Source organism: Carassius auratus, chromosome 16 (genome assembly GCF_003368295.1).
Source record: "Carassius auratus strain Wakin chromosome 16, ASM336829v1, whole genome shotgun sequence".
Taxonomy (NCBI): domain Eukaryota; kingdom Metazoa; phylum Chordata; class Actinopteri; order Cypriniformes; family Cyprinidae; genus Carassius; species Carassius auratus.
In genome coordinates this window covers 25,913,383-25,932,457 of record NC_039258.1, presented here as the reverse complement: position 1 = coordinate 25,932,457, position 19,075 = coordinate 25,913,383, and the positions used below count along the sequence as shown (strand labels likewise).

Sequence of the window (19,075 nt, the reverse complement as noted above, 5' to 3'; positions counted from 1 at the left end):
TTTTAAGGTAGGATTGTTGGTGTGTTCTGCATGATAGAAACGGTTACACTGAAAAAGAGGGGCATTGTGTTACAAGCACGACAGCTTAAACTACCAGTCATGTTGAGCAGGCTAATCAGACTTTCAGACCCCATATGAGAACGTTTAACTTGTCAGAGTGTTGTTGCAAACTGAAGACAATAAACCAAGCAATGACATGACGACATCATCATCCTGATGTGTACTCATACTCATTTGGGTGGGGGGGTGCGGGGGAATCACACCAGTCCCACATCATTCATTTTTTATTCTAATCCAGAAAGTCTGAAAATAAAAATATGTGGTTGTGTAAGAAGCTCTTTTTTCTCTATTTTGTGTCAGTACACTTTAATGAGACTTTCTATTTAGCTGTCTTAAACCTTCATAAAACACTCAGCACAAAGCTCAGAGTATACAGGAGCAGTTCCATTAATACCAGTGTCGAACAGGTGGTTATATACTGGTACTTGTGAGTTATGGTAATCATGCAAAAGTGATGCCCTTGCTCATGTAAACTTATTCCTCATTCTTTGTCTTCACACACCTTGCACCGCATTCAAACAGGGGCCAAAGGTGAGACAGCCAGCGTCGTTCTACCATGCTACTTTCATCTCGGACACCATCTCCTGCTGAATGAAGTGCTGTTGGCTGGAATGCCATGGCAACCCTCCTCTAGTCTTCAGAGTGGGCACAATACAGTCTAAACACAATAGATCAGGAAAGAAGAGAGAAGGCTGGCAGCTCACTAGCCAAATTGGCTCCTGTTAAGAACCAATGCATGATGGTGGCTGAAAAAAAAACCCAGTATGTCAGAGCACACAATAAAGGCTTGACATGATAGCTTTTACCTGTTTCCAACTGAGAACTGGCTGAATTGATAAATGGGGTCTTAAATGGCACAGCAAGTGGCATTTAGGCTCAGATGTTGTTGCCATCTGAAACATTTCACAGCTCATGATTCCTCTTCTATAACAGAGCAGGAACATAAAACGTAGTAAATAATTCAGGAAAACAATTAATATTGTATAAGCGTGAGTGTGTATACAAACAACAAATCTCCAATTCTCTATGTTAGCAGCATAAATCACACAAAAGAACATTTACTCACTCCTTGAATGAACACCGACAGCCTCCCTGGGGTGAGCTTGGTCCTATGAAGAAGATAGCTTGACAAAGAAGATTGGATTCGGACCACATAGTGTTTCTGGATGCTTAAACACACCTTAACAGCCAAGGACAGATATATGTAACAATGTGGTCTGGCACTTCAAATAGGCAATGTTTCAGCCAACAGCTTGAAACACCAAAAACATGTTGCAGGGGGATAAGATGGAGCAAGTGGGATGGGCAATGGCTGAGAGAGGCTTTTATTTTACATATACATTTAGATTAAATGCCTATGGAAGCATGAAATACAGGGGCTGTTGTGTTCTCATTTTATTAAAGAAAATAAGAAGTGGGTCACCTCCTCATATTCAGAGTCTGACTCTTCTATCAGAGGTGATGGTAATGTGAGGGAGGCAGATCCTTCACTAATCAATTTCTATAATAGCATAATTGTCATACATAATGTAATCTTTTGGTTTTAGAATTTCATAAATTGCAGTTACTCATGCAATTCTGAAAAAAATATGATGTAGCCGGCAGAATTGAAATGGACCATAGCAATGTAATAGTTACTGATATACTAATTAAACTACTGCAATTTATTTTCTGTGGGACGATTTTCTTAAATCATATATTATTGGGATGTTTAAACTATGGGAAACTACAAACATCTAGCACCCCCTGCTGGGAACTCATCTGTCATTTCTCAAAATTCTCTTTTTAAATGAAGCTCCAATTTCTAGTGTTCTGTATTTCCTAATAACAATAAAAACAACAAAACTAATTCAAACTTCATTTGTTGGTGTCACATGATCCTTCAGAAATAATTACATTTAAACATTCCTTCTTATCACCATCATTGCTAAAATCAGCTGTAATTTTTTTTTTTTTTTTTTTTTTTGTGGAAACCATAATCTACTACTATTCAAACGTTTGGTTTAAACAAACTTACTTTCTTACAATTCATCAAAGCATCCTGAAAAAAAGTATCATGAAGCAGTTTTCAACTACTGAACTGAATTCTCCAACTGTTTGATATTGATAAATGTTTCTCAAGCAGCAAATCAGCATATTACAATAATTTGTGAAAAAAATATTTTTAACTGAAGACTGGAGTAATGGCAGCTAAACATTTGCTTTGCCAATTACATTTTAACATTTTTAATGCAATAAAAGTTTGTGTATTGACACATTTCACATTTTCTGGCAAGAACAAAACTGGAAAGAAACTGGTTTCTTTTCCACCACTATATTTCCATCAGAGTAAATAAACGTGCTGCTGTTTAGCTGGACCTGTGTGAAGTTGTTGAAGTGCTAAGAACACCCTCATCCTCCTGTGACACAGACAGAAACCCTGGATGCTGGTTCGAGTGCAGAGAGATTCAGTGGTTGAGTCATCTGATGCTTCTATAATCCAGAATACCACACACTACGGGGAAAAGGATAAACATGATCCAACTGAAGCACGCCCAAATACATCTTTCCCCGGGTTCTCTTATATAAAAGCACTGATCTACAAAATGACAGCATGAAAGGACACAGTTTTGGTGAAAATGGATTTCTAAAGAGAAGCCAACTCAGTTGTTTCCACAGCAACAGGAGATTGCACAAACAATTTTGCGGTCCTCCAATGGTCCATCATTACTCAGCTGCACATGGCAGGAACAAAATACTACAAATAAATAGTTTTATGTTAGCAATTCTAGTAGATGTGTTTTGATTTGACTAGCCTTTGGAATGGGATTTTCAAAATAATCACCATTGGCTCATACATGACTGTGATAGAACTAGAAAAATTGTGTTATAAACACAGACGTCCAAGTGAAGGGTTTATATTTGTCCTTTCTTTTTTTTCACCAGTGCACATAAAATAAAGCAAAAATAAAGGGAAAACGAAGCCAAAGACAAAGATAGGAATTAACAAACATTTTATTAAAGAATAGGAAACCCAACTATCACCACAAGGATGTGTGTTAAAACAGTTCCACATCAACTTAACTTTTTTTTTTTTTTAATCAAATCCGAATGATACAAAACCCTGTTGTGAAAAAAAAAAGATGGCTGACGCATGAAGTAGCTCTTAAGTTATAACTTAAATATGTCTGAATTATTATTGGTCTAATATGATTCTTGACACAATTTACAAGCAAAACACGAGGAAAAGGATGTCATATTGGCTGTTAAACATATCTGTTTCTAATTGCAAACAGCTTACAAACAGATTAACTAGTAAACTTTTAACTGAGGGGTGACTCATGTTCATTCAATACGAGTATTCAATGGAACTGATTTATCAAAGAAAGTGAAACGGTTTTCTCAGAAACAACATCATGCTGGACTACTAAAAAGAGTTTTCCTAGAAAGCAGCCAAAGCCTTCTGAAAGCTTTCAAAGACTTCTTGTTCATTAAGACTGCCGGAAAAATTATTATTGTTCAATTAGTGTAACAAACTGGAAGTCAGAGGTTCCTAAGGAGCAGAGCTCTGAGGGACGCGGCAATTATATACAATTAGTTCAAGTCTGCTGGAGTCAATCAATAAGGACAAATAGCTCTGTAACAGAGCAGTCTAACTGCAAGTCAGACTACATGCTCCATTACTTAAGAGTTGAACTAAGGAATATGAGGTGGAGCTCAATCACACACTGTCACCCAAATCCACCTCAGCCATATATGCATCCAGCTCTGCATCCATATGACTCTTGGTCATGGACATGTACTCATCCAGTTGTTTATCCAACTGCTCCCGAGAAGCAATCTGGGGGCTGCTGAATCTGGCTCGGCTGCACCTTGAATGTGCCCTACTGACAGACGTAAAACGGCCGGCCCCTGTGCAGATAAACCAGAGTTATTTCATAGTTAAAACAGAGTGATGGTTATGACTGCAAACATTTGCATGCACTGAATCCAATCGCATCACTTCAATGAGGTGACAAATCTGCATGACATTCTTACAATATTAATAAAAAAATGTATTTTTGAGAGAAACATTTGCCAGTTTTTTAGTGCTCAGAGCTGCTGAGCAGAGTAAAAAATAATAATCAAGAAATCAGTTTATCTGCATTTGAAAAGAAATGGAACAAAGCCCATTTTTTTAAGTGTTTCCATAACCAGGTAAGTTACTGCAATCAGATTTACATATCAGCAACAGCTGATCAGAAACTTTCCCAGTTACAAAGCAGTTAAATATGCTGGATAATAACTTCTATAATCTAATCAACAGAAGAACTAGTAAGATGGGAAAGTTTGCCAAACCTTGTGCTGTTCCTGGATGTGGCACCTGCCGCTCTGCATTTCCTTCTGAAGAATCCAGACATTAGGAAAGAGTTGCTAAGGTTAAATTGGAACAAAATCCCCAAATAATTTTGGTCTTAAATATAACATTTTCAGTGCACAATGGAGCAATGGGGTTTTGATGGTGTTATTTTTGTTCGGCATAAAAGTAATTATTAATAACCAATGTTTTAGAGATGCAAAGATGTCAGCATTCAAGTTGCATATGTCTGGGGCCAAGCATTGAACTCATGCACCCCCACATTTGAGAGAAATCAAGAAAAACTTGTGTAAGTTAAATTGATTCGATTTTCACTAGAATTAGACTTAATTAGTAAAGTGTTGCACGTTTTATTGATACAGAAATGAGTAGTTGTATTTTGTAAAAATGTCTGCAACTGCTTTTATCTCTTATTTAGAAGCACCACAATTTAACTGTCATCTGTTACATAGTGACTAATGAATGGACATTTAGAAGAAAGAATATTTTAAAAAGTATTCTTTGCACACTTGCAGTATTCACTCTTCATGGCCACTTGAACACTTGTCATGCAAGTAAACAAGTGGTCAAGTGCAAATACTGTTAAGTGTGGTTGTTGGGACAGGTATGACAGACCTCTATGTTCTCACCTGTCTTTATAATGGCTCCTCCCCCTCTGTTTCTCACTGGTCCAGTCCAATTCACAATTCCTCCATGCTGTAGCTGGCTCCACCCCTTCTGATCACCTAGAGAGGAGACTAACCCTTGCTGACATCTTATGCCTGTACCCCAAAACTCATGCATGCGATATAATGTAATGCTGATGTTTATCTCATCTACTCTCTCACTCACTTCTCCTTGTAGAAAATCCTTTGACCAGTCCTCTTCTGCCACTGCCCCCTCTTCCCCTCTTTTGCCCCCGCAATTCCATCATGCCCCCTCTCCCCATGGGACAGCCTAGTCTCGCCTTCACGCTCACTCTGCACAGTTGATTATTTATATTCTGCAGAGAGGAAGAGTCACAGAAACTATTTAGTCTACTATCAGAGAACATCAGCTCTGAGAGTTCTGTATTTCGTCAAACAGAATGTGCCTGACAGATGTGTTATGAAGGGCGGCCAGCACAGAAGGTCTGTTGGCCATCTCCAGAGCCAGACACTGGTTCTTCAGAGAGGCTGCAGTCTGCTGGTTCACTGCGGCTGTGATGTCCATCACATCTGCCGACTGATGCTTCAGCAAACCGGTGAAGCTTCAGGGAGGAAAATCACAACACATTACAGTGGAAACAAATGTATCTCTGAACTACATTTCGATAAAAGCAGGACTGCAAGATTAATTCTCACCGGTCATGCAGAGAGACGGTGCATGTGCTGTTCAGGATGATCTTTTGGGAATCCTGAGGATTCATTTTTGCATCCAGCTTGCTGTGTACAAGTCAGACTTTCAGACAAACATATGCTAAAAAAAAAAAAAAGCAGAATCAGAAGTGAAACTAGTGTTGACAAATTACTTTACCCTACAGTCCTAATTCTAAGTGTATGTCTGGGTCTTGGCTAATTCAGCAGTCAACCGATTTGCTGAATTAGCATTTTAGATCTTGAATCTTGCAAGGAACAAAACTTAGTAAACATTTGAACGTGCAAAATTTAACACAAAGTCGCATACGTTCATATTTAGACTATAAAGATTAGACTATAAAGCCGCGTTTATTGATTTCCCACCATTCAAGTTAGCATCAATGCAGGCGAACAGCACAACGTGAAGTCGGATGTTTTGTGCCCAGGTGTGTAGAGTTTGGGACAGTCACAGTTAGAGGTTCACCCTCACTGAATATTTACCGCCCTCTACTGGACATAGAGCACATAGACACTACAATCCGCCTCAAAGAATAGCATTTCTTTTATTCTATTTTTAAATTAATTATTAAAATGTGATATGGATAATATTTTTGCATAAAGTTTTATTTTTTTTAAATTCACTATTGGAGTTATGTTAGATGTTTAAGCCTTGAGAGAAACTTTTATCTGTTGTGTATCATATTTAATTCACAATTGTACTGTAAAAAAAAAAAGGTTCATAAAGTTTTCATCAATCAAATTCAAAAAGACACAGTTAATGGTTTCTTATTGATCCATAGTATTATTATTCATGCATAAAATGAAATCTAAATGGATTTGAATAATCCTAAATTCAATTTAAGATGTTTTACCAAACAAGTCAGCTGGCCAACCGGGTAAATCAGCCTGGTTTTTGAGCGGGGTTAGATCTTGGTACTTACTTCACTACAGAACTTTAAAAGGATTTCGAGCAGCGACCACAATGTTCCTTTGAAAAGTTGTAATTTTTATTTTATTTTTTGCGAACCGATTTATTGCTTATTACTATTTTTTATGTTTGTTTTAGATTGCCTTACATTACATTACATTATTTAATTGTGGCCGTTGGTCTTTGTCTCCGTTTCAGATTTTAGTTGTACTGCGCTTTATTTTAACTCTACATTTGCGTCGCCAGGGGAGTTACCTCTCTCTCTCTCTCTCTCTCTCTCTCTCTCTCTCTCTCTCTCTCTCTCTCTCTCTCTCTCTCTCTCGAGCAAGTACCGCGAGCGAGTCAGACGTGCGCAGACATACACAGAAGAGTACGCACGTGACACCTAACTGCATTGTAAGTAGTCCTTTATATTGACTTACGTGGATTTGTTGTTTGTGTTTTATGTATTTAGTAACTAATAGTTGTGTCAGTAACTATATACGGTCTCAGAAAAAGTGAAACCGAATAAATACGTGTCTGAGTCAGGAAGTAACTGTTCGGCGTTTACCACATAAGTTGAGAGTGATGGACCTGTCAGTTATTTGATATATCATATCAATTTATTTGTTTAGTAATAAGAATAGTTACATTGAATTGGAGTCTGTATTTTTATACTTAAACGTTGTTCTGTTTTTGTGTATCTGCCTGTTAAAAATGAAATTAAAACCTATTTTCTATATCACCTGTGCAGCAATGCTAGTCTGAATGCCCAGTTTTTTTATTGCTTTGAAGACTATATAGTTGCCCAAAAGTTTGTGGACAATGTTACCACACTTGAAAAGTTTGAAAATCAACTTTTTGTGAAATGTTTCGAGTGAAAACTGTGCTTGTTCTTTCATTTTCTTTTAAACATTTCCCACATGATTTGCTTTATATCCAGTGCCATGACATTCATACATTTTTAAGTGTTGCTGAAGTGCCCAGGCCACATTCATGTACCATTTTGTCTTTGCGTCTCTTCTTAATTAGTGGGAGCAGAATGTCTGTGAATGCGCCCAACAGCAGTGATGCATGTTTAAGCATCGTTCACAGCCTGATGTGCCACCGTCAGGGAGGAGAGAATGAGACCTTCGCCAAACGTGCCATCGAAAGCCTGGTGAAGAAACTCAAAGAAAAAAGAGACGAGCTCGACTCCCTCATCACTGCTATCACCACAAATGGAGTTCATCCAAGCAAGTGTGTCACCATACAAAGAACGCTGGACGGACGTTTACAGGTCAGAGCACTACTGGCCCACACCATCTGTTTTTGACATGTATTAATCATACTTAATCAAAATCAGACAACGTGTAATCTGGAGTAACAGTTCACAGTATGTAAGACCATGCTAAACAAACGTCTACCCTGTTGAAATCTAGTTAGCTATGTCAATTCAGCTGGAATGGAGCTGGTCTGTCTGGTCAACCAACATATCCATGTGAAACTTAACTGTTAACAGGATTCAACCACAACTGGTCAGTGACTTTTGATGATGCTGGTTGACCAAGGAAGCAATTTAATCTAGTTAAGAAGTCTGATAAGGAGACAAGCATCCCAGCATTAAAAACAAGTCACATACGAGCCAGTGTTATCATTTTGAACTAAAACTTACACTACTTTTAAAATTGTTAACTAAGGATTAAATAAAAATATGAAATAAAACACTTTAAAAATAAAAAAATACAAACTTATAAATGTTGTCTTAATTAACTGAAATAAGTTAGAGTAACAGAGTGAAATTAGAGCAGTAGATTGAAGTACTAAAATGGTTAAAGTGGAAATAAAATTAATTTAAACTATATAGATATAAAAAAATATATATGAATGCTCTAATAGTGAATTAACACTGAAACTTGAATGCTAAGCAATGCTTCAGGGTATTTCAGCAGGGTAATGGATTGTATACCAGACTGTAGGTATCATCTTACACATAAATAGTCTGTTATTATGGAAAAGAGCAATAATTTTTCAATGTTAATTATTTCTCTGAATGTGACTGACATTGTGTAAACAGGATATGTGGCCAGTTCTCCACTTCAAATGAAATCTGAACATAAACAATATCAAATAAAGCTCCCGCATGTCAGCGTTAATTACATGTCAAAATACAGAAAAAGACACTGCAATTTTTTCCTAGAAGGTTCCACGCTGCTTCCATGACAGACGTGACTTCACTTGTGTCATCTACATTATAATGAATTTTCAAGAACATAATTAACTGAACTAGATTCACTTTAAGAGCCAGTCAACCAAAAAAGCCTGCATGAACACTTTTACCAACAAATAAACAGCCCCATCATATCGTAATGTTTTTTTTAATAAACTGTGACATTTTGTTATGTGATCAGTTTTCACATTTAAAGACCAAAAGTCTGGCAGACTTTCACCTCTGCTGCATTTATAACCATCCGAGGAGGAGAATCGAGGTGTGAGTGATGTTAACGTGGAATCTTTTCTCTCAAAATAGTAATTTCATGATTTGAGAGAGAAGAGAGGCCCGTGGAGAGCGAGACAGAGAGTTTTCCCTTCCCCCAGCTGTAGACGGGGAGAGAGGCGGGTGGAGGGCAAGGAAGGGTTGTTTTGTCTGAAACACAGGAAAGGGGCGGGGCCAAGCTTAAGCCTGTCTGTCTCTCAGTCTGTGTATGTGGGAGCGAGACGTCAGTATTTGAAGCATGAGTGCAATGTGTTCAAGTAGGACATTTATGCAACCAGTTCTAAATGCATGTGTGCATCAGTATGGAGTTGAGCTGAACTTTTCATGTCAAGCACAGCTATTAGGGTTTATTAGTGGAGAAATGCAGTGTTTATGAAATTGAGAGAGTTCTGAGAGTTTAATATGGTGATCTGTCTTTGTGTGAGTTTGTAAAACGTAATGGGTTTGGCAGTGGACCAGCTCTGTCTCTGACTGTACGCCGACTGTCTCCGCTTTGACTGGCTCAGGAAGGTCAGTCTCCTGGGTGGAGAATTGTAAGTCATTCCAATAACAAATGAGGTCACAATGTTGCCACTCACACATGATTAAGAGAAGATGTTCTGACACCAGAGTCAGATGTTTCTCTGTACTTTTTATCTTCTGTGATCTTTTCTGATAGAGCATCCCTGACTTCAGACCTGTCCATCCATCCAAAAGTTAGACCATTCTTAACTCTTTGTCTAGTTAATATTGAATATGAATGAATTGTGAAGTAGTATCAAAAGCTCTTTAAATCCTTAGAATCAAAATTTAGATGTATAGCTTGCCTTGTTTAGATACAACAAAAATGTCCTCAAATGATCTTATCTGATGTTATCTAAATATATAATACAATATAATTAATATGTTAACTTATCTCTAAAACATATTTTATTTAAAACTAGAAATAAAACTAAATAGAACTGGAAAAATGTGTACAAATATAGACCACAATGCAGAAGTTTTGGGGTAGTAAGATTTTAGTACAGTTAGAGTGATGCAATAAATTGACAAAAAGTGAAAATAAAGAAAAAAAAAACATCTTACATTTTTATTTTTATTTTCTATACATACAAAATGTATGAATGTATCTTGAGCACCAAATCAGCATATTAGACTGATTTCTGATGTCTAGAGCAGTTGCTGCTGACAATTCAGCTTTTCCATCACAGGGATCATTACAATAACAGATTATTAAATTAGAAAACAGTTATTTTAAATTGTAAGAATATTTCTTAGTATTACTGTTTTAATTGAGTTTTATTGAGCTGTTTTTTTTTTTTTTTGCGTATAAGGGACTCACCCAAAACTTTTAAACGGTAAAGGCATAAAGAACATTTTAGCTAATTCACATCTGAATAAATAATGACATTAATAGTAACTATTATTTTGAGCCCTAACTTTCACATTGGTTTTATATTTAAGGTATATTAAACAGAGATGAGAGAAAATGATTGTAACATTTTCCAGTTGTGTTTTTACAACACATTACAGCATCAGTCTACTATTTCGTTTGGCAAAAACTGTAACAAGCTCATCTATTTCTAAGCCATTAGTTATGTCTTTCTCGTGAGCCAAAGTCATCAAAATAATTTTTCTCTCAGAGAATAGTTCTTTGGAATGGTGTTAGGACTCAGGACATGGTTGAGAATGAATATGATACCGAGGATAAGCGATTATCAGTGCATGCACTCCAGAAAATGCTGGGGTCAGTGTAGTAATAATAACACTTAATAGATAGGAGATCAAAATGATGAACAAAAATTTCAACAGAATATAGAGAAGTCAGTAGGTAGAAAATCAGCAGGTCTTTCTTTGCTGAGTGTTCATAACTCAATTGCATGTAACTAAATGTAAGAACATGCAAGTCTCAGATACAGTTAACAACCACATAAAGCTGTGATTTTAACGGTCTTTAATTAAGAATACATAATAATGTCACTACATAGTAATGCTGTGATTACTCCTCAGGTGGCTGGGCGGAAAGGTTTCCCTCATGTCATATACGCTCGTCTGTGGCGATGGCCGGACCTTCACAAGAATGAACTCAAGCATGTCAAGTTCTGTCAGTATGCATTCGATCTGAAGTACGATAACGTGTGTGTGAACCCCTACCACTATGAGCGCGTGGTGTCCCCTGGGATTGGTGCGTATCTTACTAAACGCACGAACTATGAAACTAACTAAACATTTTTCACCACTTTTACCACAAGGAAATATTTTGATAAATAACATGCAATGAATGTTTCACTCTATATTTTTTCTTTCTTCTCAGTTGGATTCAGTTTACCAAACACAGGTGAGTGGAGTTCTGAGTAAATAGTGGAGGACATTAGCACTTGTATTTCTTCTTCACATGTGAAAATATCTCAAGCATTCATCCGGGCTAATTGATGATGGCCCTGATTGCTGCGCTGCTGGCAGCCAGCCTTTAATCAGACAGAGACAGCCAGAAAATGTGTCAGATCAAGACATGCAAGGACTTGCCTTGCAGTGAAAGAGACAAACAGGGACAGGAGTTTGGAGAGGAGCTCAAAGATGTTTTGACACTCGTTCTCATCCCTTAGGCAGGCTGATAAAAGAAGAGCACATACATGACTGCATCCAGATGGAGGGTCCGTCGAGTATGACCTTACAGCGAGACCATCATCCTCCAGATCACTACAGCCCACAGCCGCTGAGACTGATGTCCCCAGAGCCGCCCCAGCGGACCACTTCCTCGGTCACTCTCTACCCCAGCCTGCCCCTCTCTCCATCCTGTAAGTACAGCAATGCAGTACAAAGTACATAGAGGTTTTGTTGCAAAGCGGTGTTGGCAGTGTAATCATAAAAATGAATGTAGTAACTATGTTTCAGTGCAATTGAATGATTTGAACTAAAAACAAATCTAATTGCATTAAAGGGGATATTTAATAAGATTTTCTTTATTCAGTCATTTTTATTACATGATTTTAATTATTTTTTATATTGAGACAGTAAAACATTATCGATCTCGTTCTCTCTCTAAAGCAAGTGCATCCAGGTTGTCAATGCAGGCGGAACATCCTGAGGGACTATTACAGATCGCATCCCCAGCGGGACGGGCCTTGACCTCCAGCTCTCCACCTTCCACCCCAACACACAGTCACGCACCCACACACAGCCAGCCTTCTTCCCAACAGCCCTCTGTTAGCCAAAGTGAATACAGCACCTCAAAGCACACGCAGACACAGGGAACTTACCACAGTGAGTCCTTTTTAATAAATCACATAGGGGTCATTGATTGACAATTGACCTTGTTGAATTCTATACCATTGATCTTGTTGAAGACTTTACAAGTTGTATATGTTTGTAAGGCAGTTCATCTGTATGACATTATCAGTGAAAGACCGATATATGAAATCAGTTTAAGTCATATTAAATGTGTTTTTTTTTTTACATATCAGCAACAACCTGGACAGGGACCAGCACAGCCTCCTATACTCCTGCTGGACCACAGCAGAATGGACGGAGTCATCAGCAAACCCCTTCCCCTCACACTAGCCACTTCTGTATGTACACTTACATGTTTCATGTCAACACATTTCTGTAAAATATAGATAATAATCATAAAATAATTTTATAATCTCAAGTAAAATATATTAATGCATAATATATATATATAATATATTGTAACAAGCAGTCCACTGAAGGCTAGTTTAAGAACTTAAGTGCAGCTTTATTTCAAAAGTAATCCAAAATACTAACATAATCCACACAGAGACTTGACTTGACTTGACTTGACTTGACTTGGCTTGGCTTGGCACAAACAGACTTGACTCACCAACAGCTGGTTACAACATCAATACTCAACAGGAGTCAATGGCAAAATGAGAGCTATGTATATCAAACAACATGGGTCACATGACAAGAACCAACCAATGAGAGACAGGACACATGACTAACACAACCAATGGTAGACAGGACACATGAACCAAAGAACCAATAGCAGGGGCATGTTCAAGTTCAAAACGGTGCGCAACGTTTTGCTACGCTTTCCGGGTTGAACGTCATGTTTCCTGGAAACGGCATGCACCGGTGTGCAACGGAGTTTGAGATGCGTTTTCTCTTGTTTGGTGGGCATGTCAGAACTGCAGTCCAATCAGCAGCAACATGTATATAAAGCATGCGGTATTAAAGTGAACTCGCACAATGGCTTCAAGGAAAATAATGTACAAATGTGTTCGTTGCAGCTCGGTATACGCAACAACTGAGGATATTAGAAGACATGTTTGTCGTAAGTTTTATTGTAAAAATATAGGATATCAACATAATGACGTAGTTGTTTATATTTTTAGCTTCATTGCAAGTGTATGAAATTTGGTATATAAATAAACAATGGTAATTAAGTGCTTTCCCTAAAAATGAGAAAGAAAATACAGGGTATTAAAACCGTATGAACCACAAATAAAGTCAGTATGTGAGGCTAAATAGATGGCTCCGAAAATTCTTCACAAAGAAACCAAAGAATGGCCTTCTCAGCTGCCATAGTTGCAACTCTTGCGTCATCAGAACAGTGTGTTCAACGCATCACCGTTTCTGTTTAAAAAACGTTGTGCAACGTTTTGTCGGGGCTGAACGCAGCCCAGGATAACATGGGGGTAAGGGAATCACATGACTAGACAGGACAGGATATATATATTGTTCTTCAAAAAAATTTAAGTATGATTTGAAAAATATTTTATGAAAGAAATAACTTATGTTCACAAAGACTGCATTTTTTAAAATAAAAAAAAACTGTAAAACATTAATATAGTGAAATATTTACAATTTATAGTAATCGCTATCAATCTTGAATTTTTTTGTCTATTTTAAAATGGAATTTATTAATCTGATGGCAAAGCTGAATTTGATTTCTTAGAGAAAAAAAACACTTGTTTCAAAAATGTTTCATGAAATGTAATGCATGTTCTAATTGTGACAGAGATTTTTGTCATCATAATGATTATGTACAATGATGGTTCTCTATGTAATGATATAAATGCCTAGTTCTTTCATGAAACTCTAAATAGTGCAGACTGATGGGTACTTATCGTAACTAATGATGTTTACAGCATTAAACGACTTGGCACAAGCTGATTGGTTAATGTTGCACACGCAGCCAATGAGCTTGCTGCTTTACATTTAAATGGCTGGTTAGCATCCACTTGAGCACTTTGCAGCAGGTTTTCAAAATTCCTTAAGAAGCCTCCATCTTCCCCAGCTCCACCTGTATAGATCTGCTACAGGTTATTTTATATGCTATATTTGTGCAGCAACAGTATGTCTTAAATACTCACAGCAACGTATCGCTGTATGCATTGGCAGTAGCAAGTTCAGCAATAACCAACAGGAATAACCAACAGCAGCAATAATCCAGCAGCAGCAGCATAGCAGATCTATTCCGCCGAGACCAAATATGTTAACACTGTCATATCCATTACAATGCTAAAATTTTCTGAGAGTTGTCATTCTAGAAATAGTATTATATAATAGAAATGAATTTATGCATCTCACTTTCATCTTTATCGTCATTGTATCATTTTGTTTTTAATTGTGTTAATGTTATTTTTATACTTTTATTAGGGTCTCAGCATCACACACCAGCCTCATACCCTCAACCAGTTTCTAACCATCCAGGTACAACACACACACACACACACACATACACACACAAACACATTTACATAAACCACACTATGTATTAAATTATTGTGTCATTTGTTTGTGCACTGCAGGCCCAGAGTTCTGGTGCTCAATCTCTTACTTCGAGATGGATGTGCAGGTCGGGGAGATGTTTAAAGTTCTGGCCAACTGTCCTGTGGTGACAGTGGATGGATATGTGGACCCCTCAGGTGGGGACCGCTTTTGTTTGGGTCAGCTCAGCAATGTTCACCGAACTGATGCCAGCGAGAGGGCACGGTCAGTGTGCGTTCAACATAATTCTTATACCCTTTCATCCATCGCTGGAGATTCAAGCTTTTGAAAACCTGACATCCGCCCAACAGGCTTCACATTGGTAAAGGTGTTCAGCTGGAGTGCCGTGGAGAGGGGGACGTGTGGATGCGTTGCCTAAGTGACCATGCTGTATTCGTGCAAAGTTACTACCTGGACAGAGAGGCAGGGAGAGCACCAGGGGATGCTGTTCACAAGATCTACCCAGGAGCCCTCATTAAGGTACATGATGAAAGAGTAATGACATCACTCTTTAGCACTGATTTCTTCTTTGCAATTAAATCAGACGTCAAAACCAGGGGAACAACTTTGGGCCAGACAACTCTTAATGAAATTGTTCCAGAAAGCAAGCATAATCAGTAAAGTTAAGCATAAAGTTGTAGACGAGGACTAAAATATCTGGATCAGTTAGTGTTTGTGAACTAAGAGCAGTTTATTCCCCTTAGGTGTTTGATCTTCGTCAGTGTCACAGGCAGATGCAGCAGCAAGCAGCGACTGCGCAGGCAGCAGCGGCTGCACAGGCTGCAGCAGTGGCTGGGAACATCCCGGGGCCTGGCAGTGTTGGAGGAATCGCTCCAGCCATCAGTGAGTTGCTGGTCCCAAAAACACAGATTTTCCAGTTCAATGTGATCACTATTTGAACAATCTTGTTAACTTTTCCTAAAACCCCAAGACTGTTTTGTTTACTCTGTGTTGCCAGTCTTTCCTAAACTGCAGTGCACTGAATATAAATCCCCACAGTAAAACAAGTAATTTACCAGATTTTATAGTGTGAATTGAACGTGATGTGATGAAAAACATGTGTACAACATAATAATGCCAATGCAGTTCATTTAGAGAATCAATAATATAGGGAGGGCATGACCAGTGTAGTTTGATTCATGACCAAATTATTCTTATAAACTATTTATATTTAGTGAATCAAAAACTTACAGCACAACCAGTGTATTTTGATTCATAAAAAAAGTACTTTTGTGAACTGGTTCTTTTTAGTGAATAAAAACTTTCAGCATGACCAGTGTATTTTGATTCATGAACAAATTACTTTTATGAACTGGTTCATTTTAGTGAATCAAAAACATACCAGGTTAGTCCTATTCACAAACTCTTGTCTCTTTTGAAGTAGTCCTTTTAACAAATGATTTAAAAGACTCATACTCCTCTATTAATTAAATAGAAATTGAATGGCATAGTTTGGATACTCCTCTCCAAATTTTGTCATTAATCACTTACCCCCATGTTGTTCCAAACCCGTAAAGGTTTGTTCGTCTTCGGAACACAATTGAAGATATTTTGGATGAAAACCGGGAGGCTTGTAAATTGCACTGCCATGGTCCAGAAAGGTTTGAAAAGCATTGTCAGAATAGTCCATCTGCCATCAGTGGTTCAACTGTAACGTTATGAAGCGAAGTGAATAGTTTTTTGTATTCAAAGAAAACAAAAATAACAAATTTATTCAACAATTAATCTCCTCTGTATCTCTCCGCATCGCCGTAGTACCATTTTGGAGAATATCTGCTGAACGCAACCAGCTTACACTCTTCTATCAGCTACGCTGAACTGATGCGCTGTTTCCATTCAAATTAAAGCATAAATACATGTAGAAAATATATCCTTTTGTTGCGGCTGACACAAAAGAGCGTAAACTGCTTGCGTTCAGCAGATATTCTCCCAAATGGTACTACGGTGATACAGAGAGATAGAGATTAATTGTTGAATTTTTTACTTTAAAGTTTTTACGGGTTTCATATTTCAAATTTCAAAATTGTACTTGTTTCCTGTAATGCACAACACACTCTTCCTCATTCATTTTCACAGGTCTGTCGGCGGCTGCTGGAATAGGTGTTGATGACCTGAGACGTTTGTGTATCCTGCGGCTGAGTTTTGTAAAAGGCTGGGGACCCGACTACCCTCGACAGACCATCAAACAGACACCGTGCTGGGTGGAAGTTCATCTACACCGTGCCCTGCAGCTGTTGGACGAGGTCCTGCACACCATGCCCCTCGCTGACCCCGGACCTGCCAACTGACCCACAGACTGCAAAATAGACAAGACCTGTCACAAAAACAGGGAGGACGACAGACAGAGAGAAAGAGATACACACACCTACACAGGCAAACAGTGACTCATAGTACCACATACACACATAAGCCTTCACACACACTGTCTTTCCACAGCCTTGGCCAGCAAAGTGCCTCTGAACTGACCAGTGTTTAGTCCACTCTTGGGACTGTTGACCTGGTTGTCATGGTAACACAGACCAAAGGCCCTGCTGATGAGTTCACACTAATGGAGGTCCAGAAGAGGTGAAAGAAAGTTGGTTAAAAGGGAGAGAAAGATTCATGTGATAACACGATTAATATGCTTAATCCTCAGAGACCCAGGAATAGATATTAATGAGATTTTTAACCCTTTAACATGTCTGTAGAAAGCCAGTAGTTATAAAGACTGCTTTGTTATGGCAAAATTTAAATAAAGGTATAATTTAAAACAAAATGTTGCCAAAACATTTAGGGTTGTGAAATTTCACTATTTTTCAAAACACTAAATGAAAGTTTTGAATTGACATCACAATTCGAAAACAATATATATCAACTAGTCAACCAGCAAGGTTAAGAAGTAATAAATATTCATATTAAAGTGTATGCAAAGTGCAGTGTGTGTGTGTGTGTGTGTAACTGGTTATTATTTAATTGCTTTAAACAAACATTGCAGTTCTTCTGGGTCTCTGAGGGTTAAAGCTCTGACTCGATCTGATGTATCATAGTTCTTAAAAGTGTCAGCTGATCTGAGTGCTGAGTGCAGGCAGGATGTCCGGGAATAAATGCATTTATAAACGGCAGGACAGTAGAAGTGCTGTATTCTACAAGGCAGTATATTTTATCTGAAATATCTTGAAATGAGACCAAAGACTTAATGAAGTGAGGTCAAAGAATCTGCAGTTTTAATGACATTTAACTTATGAATGCCATAATAGTTTACAATTCAGTGATACAGAGATAAAAGTTTTGATAACAGTGGGATTTTTGTCTGCTAGGCTATACATGAAAGAGATATTAAACAGTGCTGTGTGTTAAAACAGTCTGACACTTCATACATGCAGAAAAGCATTTTTATAAGCCCTGACACTGATTTCTGGACACCTAGTGTTTTTTTTTTTCAAGTATTGCATTCACACATATACCGCTTTGCATCTGAAGTTTTAGCTTTTTTACAAACTGTATTTAATTCAAGGTTTCTGTGAGAGGATGTGCTATATTCTGAATATATATTCATGATAAAAGTGAGTTAGGCAGGACGCCTCCTAGTGATGGGTTTCCTAAATTATTTTTGCCAAATGCCTTTTATTTTTGTAGGATGTAGGTTCCAGGACCCTTATCCAACGCTGCTTCAGCCGTAACTGTAAATACAGCACGCACTCGAGTGCCTTATTGCTTACATAAAACAATCACTACAAAATAAAAACACTAATATCCTAAATTCATTAGGCAGCATTTGTCCGCTATAGAAGATATATGGCATCTGGCATAACATAAAAACAATCACAGAATAGCAACTTTCTTGGTACGTATATCACCCTTCTGGCCTCAAGGGATATGGGTCCATAGGTTTGGAATTACCCAACTTTTTTTCAGCCGAACCCCTTTGACCTTAAATATTTACTTGAAGTACCCGCTGAGATTTTAAGTTAATATTTCAATTATTTAAGAACACGTTTGCATGGTTACAGTTTTCTGTTAACAGTTAATGGTCACATGACATGCAAGTAAACAAATAAAATATGTAACCCTTTTAGTAACTTATTTGGATTGTTTTGATTTTATAAATTGTTATAATTAAAAAAAAATAGGATTTTAATAATTATTCATCAATTCATGAAGCCCCTGCAGTTTTTTCATTCATGAACTCCATTATGGAAAACCCTGAAACTGTATCATGAATAGGCCTATTAGAATTTTGGACTTCTTGCTTATTTAACATAATGCCTTTTGCATAGGTAAGTATTCAT

General features: G+C 37.7%; 2 protein-coding genes across 3 annotated transcripts; one reads left to right on the top strand and one right to left on the bottom strand.

The window, feature by feature from the left end:
- Positions 1-3,036: 3,036 nt before the first annotated feature.
- Positions 3,037-6,196, bottom strand: LOC113116862 (chromatin target of PRMT1 protein-like). 2 transcript variants are annotated; one of them, XM_026285183.1, is made up of 7 exons: positions 6,097-6,196; positions 5,719-5,833; positions 5,474-5,624; positions 5,228-5,378; positions 5,026-5,133; positions 4,378-4,422; positions 3,037-3,951 (listed from the first exon to the last, which is right to left on the bottom strand). In XM_026285183.1, the coding sequence occupies exons 2-7, from the start codon at positions 5,781-5,783 to the stop codon at positions 3,761-3,763; spliced, it is 711 nt and encodes a 236-aa protein (XP_026140968.1). In that variant the 5' UTR covers positions 5,784-5,833; positions 6,097-6,196; the 3' UTR covers positions 3,037-3,760. The 2 variants fall into 2 exon arrangements, with proteins under 2 accessions (XP_026140968.1, XP_026140969.1); XM_026285184.1 differs by having other exon boundaries at positions 3,724-3,951; positions 5,026-5,121.
- Positions 6,197-6,940: 744 nt separating this feature from the next.
- On the top strand, positions 6,941-18,869 carry LOC113116616 (mothers against decapentaplegic homolog 4-like). The gene is made up of 12 exons (XM_026284860.1): positions 6,941-7,036; positions 7,652-7,898; positions 11,085-11,259; positions 11,389-11,412; positions 11,681-11,872; positions 12,123-12,338; positions 12,539-12,643; positions 14,697-14,750; positions 14,849-15,032; positions 15,119-15,287; positions 15,512-15,650; positions 16,884-18,869. Exons 2-12 carry the CDS (start codon positions 7,662-7,664, stop codon positions 17,093-17,095), a joined length of 1,707 nt encoding a protein of 568 aa, XP_026140645.1. The 5' UTR covers positions 6,941-7,036; positions 7,652-7,661; the 3' UTR covers positions 17,096-18,869.
- Positions 18,870-19,075: the final 206 nt, after the last annotated feature.

Coding starts and splice junctions, on each gene's coding strand:
- LOC113116616 (XM_026284860.1), top strand. CDS start 7,662: ATGTCTGTGAATGCGCCCAACAGCAGTGATGCATGTTTAAGCATCGTT. Junction 11,413..11,680: donor ATTCAGTTTACCAAACACAG/GTGAGTGGAGTT, acceptor CTCATCCCTTAG/GCAGGCTGATAAAAGAAGAG. Junction 15,651..16,883: donor AGGAATCGCTCCAGCCATCA/GTGAGTTGCTGG, acceptor TCATTTTCACAG/GTCTGTCGGCGGCTGCTGGA.
- LOC113116862 (XM_026285183.1), bottom strand. CDS start 5,783: ATGAATCCTCAGGATTCCCAAAAGATCATCCTGAACAGCACATGCACC. Junction 5,379..5,473: donor CCGCCCTTCATAACACATCT/GTCAGGCACATT, acceptor TCCTCTCTGCAG/AATATAAATAATCAACTGTG. Junction 5,134..5,227: donor AGGATTTTCTACAAGGAGAA/GTGAGTGAGAGA, acceptor AGCAAGGGTTAG/TCTCCTCTCTAGGTGATCAG.